Genomic DNA, 3,969 nt, shown 5'->3' with positions numbered 1-3,969 from the left:
GGGGACATGGCGGTCAGAAGTCAAGGGGGTGTGGCAGTCAGAAGTCAAGGGGGTGTGACAGTCAGAAGTCAAGGAGACGTGTTAGTCAGAAGTTAAGGGGGTGTGTTAGTCAGAAGTCAAGGGGACGTGGTAGTCAGAAGTCAAGGGGACATGACAGTCCACAAGCATGGAAATAGGAAGTAAAACCGGGTGACGACGCCAGCCACCTAATTCCCGGTCGGGTTCTCACAGATCAAAACTCCAGGTCGGGGACACCTGGGTGGGCAGTCGGGGAAATGCTTGGCCGAAATCTGGCTGGTCGAGTTTTCGCAACATGATTGTACTGGAGCCAAGTGCACTCAGCAAGCTAACTCCTGGGTGGTCAACTCCCGGTTGACCCTTAGATGATTTATCCATAGCTCCTGACCCCCACAGTTTGGGCCAGATGGTACGCCCGACTGATCATCCCGAGCTGCTCTATTCATATCCGGTCAAAGAAGGAGGTGCTACAGGATAACAAGGTCAGAGAATCATAACCACCTGTCAGAGAAAACTGCCAAGTGTCTGGGAATATTCCAACGATCTGTCATCACCTGCGAATGGAACCTTCCTTCAGGCTATAAAAGGATGTCACATGTCCTTCATCACCCGACAAGTCCTGACACTCGACATTCGCTGACATCAGTCAGGCTCCAGAAGAGGAAGGACCTCACCCTTTCGCAGGTACGCTCTCTCGTGCATTCGCACTTATCTTCTACTTTCTTTTCGTTTCGTACGCTGTTTTTCTAGGGAAAAAGTACCTGATTTGAGCGTCGAAGGGCCTGCTCCGGGGACTTTTTCCCTGGTTTCTGCCCTTTAACACCCGTGTGCTCGTTTAAGTGTGCGCAGAGCTCAAGTATCGTCGGCTCAAGCGTCACCGCCCGTCAGCACCACATGGGAGCCCCTTTTCAGAAGAATAAACGAGAAAGGTGTTTCAGTTGCCCCCCCCTAACGTCCACACCAGTTTACCATACCTTCATCTAACTCAGATTTCGGACAGGATCAATTATAAAAGAGAGTCTCTATCTACAGACAAATTAAAAATACGCGATGTTTTCTAATTTTATACAATCATAGCTACTGTTCATCTTCTCGACTCGATCATTGACTTGAGTGTTGGAAGGTTTATGTCAGATATCCTTTTCCTGACCTAACCACTGATACCCCTTATAACACGCAAGACCATTTAAAAATCACTTTTATTAAATCAGAGTCTTTAAATAATCAACATCAAAATCATCTTCTCAATCAACTTATCTTCTTTTTTTTTCAAACATCGTCAATGATATTTAATTTTTCTATTATAAATGTTTCTCTTCTGTTAAGAATTTTTTAAACTGAGTTCCTTATATTATAATTTTTTTAAGTCTTAGGTAAGGTCTATATAAATATTTGTTAAATTAGAAATGTAATATGGATGGTTTTTGTAAAACTTTCAAAAAGCTAATGCATGTTTGAAAATTGGCCGAGAAGAAAATTTCAGATTTTGTTCAGGAAGGCGAGGGGAGCGAGAGAGAAAGGCTGTTCATCAGACGAGAAAACGCCTGGTTCTGCTTCTCTCGGCCCCCGTTTTGGTGTCGAGTCGAAGTGGCCCGCCGCGGCCGAGGTCGCCCCACCGGCGATCACTTCTCAACCCGACAACAAGGACGGTGACAGCCGCATTTACCCGACATCCCTGTATCCTCCTGATAAAGCCTGCACCCACTCCTTTCGTCTTCTTCTTTTTCTTTTCTTCTGCCTCTTTTACTTGAAAAAGATGATAACAATTAACTAAAAACCACAAGCATGCTCTGCTCCTTCTGCTTATCACGTAAAGATTTATTTTATTAATAAGCTAGTGAGAGGAACAGTGGGATCGGCAGGAAAGAAATGAAATAGTGCAAGTTGACACAGTTTGAGATGCACAGCACAGGTTTAATTCCTTTGGCGAACTTCCCGTTTACTCCTGAAACTGTTTCAGGGTCATGGGACCTCTGAAACTGTCTTTTTTTTTATTAACAAATCGCCCCTGCTTTCCTCCTATAAATACTCACTCCACTTCCCACATTCACTGCAAAGCAGAGCAGAGCAAAGCAAACAACTCCTCTCCATCGACAACTGTTGCACCGAGCGGGGGTTTCTGCGTGAGATCGACAGAAAATGCAGTATCAGGCTGCGGCGGCGGAGGCGTGGGGGTACGTGACGGCGGGGAGGGGAGCGACGATGGACGCGCTGGAGCGGGTGGAGAGGCTGGCGTCGGAGAGCGCGGTGGTAATCTTCAGCGTGAGCAGCTGCTGCATGTGCCACGCCGTGAAACGGCTCTTCTGCGGCATGGGCGTCAGCCCCACGGTGGTGGAGCTGGACGAGGACCCGCGCGGTAAGGAGATGGAGCGCGCGCTCTCGCGGCTGCTCGGCGCCGGCTCCGCCCCGGCCGTCCCTGTCGTCTTCATAGGCGGAAAGCTCGTGGGCGCCATGGACAGGGTAATGGCAGCTCACATCAACGGCACCCTCGTCCCCCTCCTCAAGGAAGCCGGCGCTCTCTGGCTCTGATTCAAACAGACCGGAGGGCAGCATCATACCACAACTGCTTCTTATTCTCCTAACAAAAAAAAATCTAAAATCTTCTTCTTATAAATCCTTGCGATCGAGTTTGTCTCCTTTTCAATTCATGTTCATTAACAAAATTAAGAGAAGAGAGTGAGGGAGATCAGGGAGGTTGGTTTTTTTAGGTCCTCCATTTTGGGCACATCATCACCTCATGCACGATCACAGAGATGTGCATGCGCTTTATGGGGTGCATTTGTATGCCTTTTTTTCTTATTGTCTTCCCTTTTTGATTTTTTTTGCCTTTGGGTTTTGGAGTGTAACTTGGTTTGATGATGATGATCTTTATGTATAGAAATGTCTTCAAAAAAAACAAAACAAAATGCAGTGCTACTTTGTTCTTCTTTTGATATCCCCCAGGTTAAATACTCCAAATCAGAAGAACTCGATTAATAATTTATTAGATTTCAAAAACAAATTCCAAAAAAAAAACAGAAATAAAAAAAGGAAAAAGGGAAAAAGAGAAGACAGTGTTGAAGATTAGCAATAAGCATGTGCATGCTCAAGGAATGCATGCGGGACATTGCGGTGCGAGTGGAGGACAAATTAACGCCTTCCAACTGCTTCCCCTCCGTACGAAGTGACTTGTTTGTCGGTGCTCCACCATTTTTTTTTTAATGAAATAAGCATCTGTTAAAAGATTCACTCTTTTTAATGAGCTGGAAATAATTTGCATGTGTTCTATTTTTGTCAAGAAGGTGATGAATCGTATTGACAGTACTATTGAGTTTGGCAACAACAACGAAGAATTAATTCCCTCGCTTCCTGCAGGTTGTTTGGTAGCTTCTATTATGTACCATAACTGGTGATAGAATCTTCAGGCACTTGGGCGAGCTCGGACAAGTAATTGGCCCTCTTTATTGAGATGTAATATACTCAACTATTTAATTACTTAATTATGTGACAACAGTCGAATAGTAAAGAATTAGTCGATAAATTTAGGAAGAGACTTGAAGACTATAAAAGAAAAGCGACTTTATTTAAGGTTGACGAGAACGTAAATATCATTGTTAATAATTGTAATTGCCAAATAGTTTAAAATCACACTTACAAATTGACAATTGTATTTACCTCCTTAACTGGCCTCCTTAACAAATACAATTGTAATTGTATTTACCTCCTTAACAAGCTCAATTAGAAAATAACAGAAATCACGAAGATAATTAATTAAGGTTGGCTCGACTTAGATCATTTACAACCCTATAAATTATAAGGTTTAAAACTGTAATTTATTTTGAAATTTTTATAAGTTTTGTCTAAGAAGAAGAAATGAAAAATCAAATATCTATAAAGGAATAATAACGTAAATTGAAAAAGAATGAGAAGTTAGTCAAAAACTAGAGACAAAACGATATTTACAGGAAGACC

At 43.1% G+C, this 3,969-nt stretch overlaps 1 protein-coding gene across 1 annotated transcript; it reads left to right on the top strand.

Moving 5' to 3' along the window:
* The first annotated feature begins 2,078 nt into the window (after nucleotides 1-2,078).
* On the top strand, nucleotides 2,079-2,934 carry LOC122049013 (glutaredoxin-C3-like). The gene has a single exon (XM_042610516.1). The coding sequence runs from the start codon at nucleotides 2,158-2,160 to the stop codon at nucleotides 2,545-2,547; it is 390 nt and encodes a 129-aa protein (XP_042466450.1). The 5' UTR covers nucleotides 2,079-2,157; the 3' UTR covers nucleotides 2,548-2,934.
* The last annotated feature ends 1,035 nt before the right edge of the window (nucleotides 2,935-3,969 follow it).

This window comes from Zingiber officinale, chromosome 2B (assembly GCF_018446385.1).
Source record: "Zingiber officinale cultivar Zhangliang chromosome 2B, Zo_v1.1, whole genome shotgun sequence".
NCBI classification, from domain to species: Eukaryota; Viridiplantae; Streptophyta; class Magnoliopsida; order Zingiberales; family Zingiberaceae; genus Zingiber; species Zingiber officinale.
This window is presented reverse-complemented; position numbering and strand designations above follow the sequence as displayed.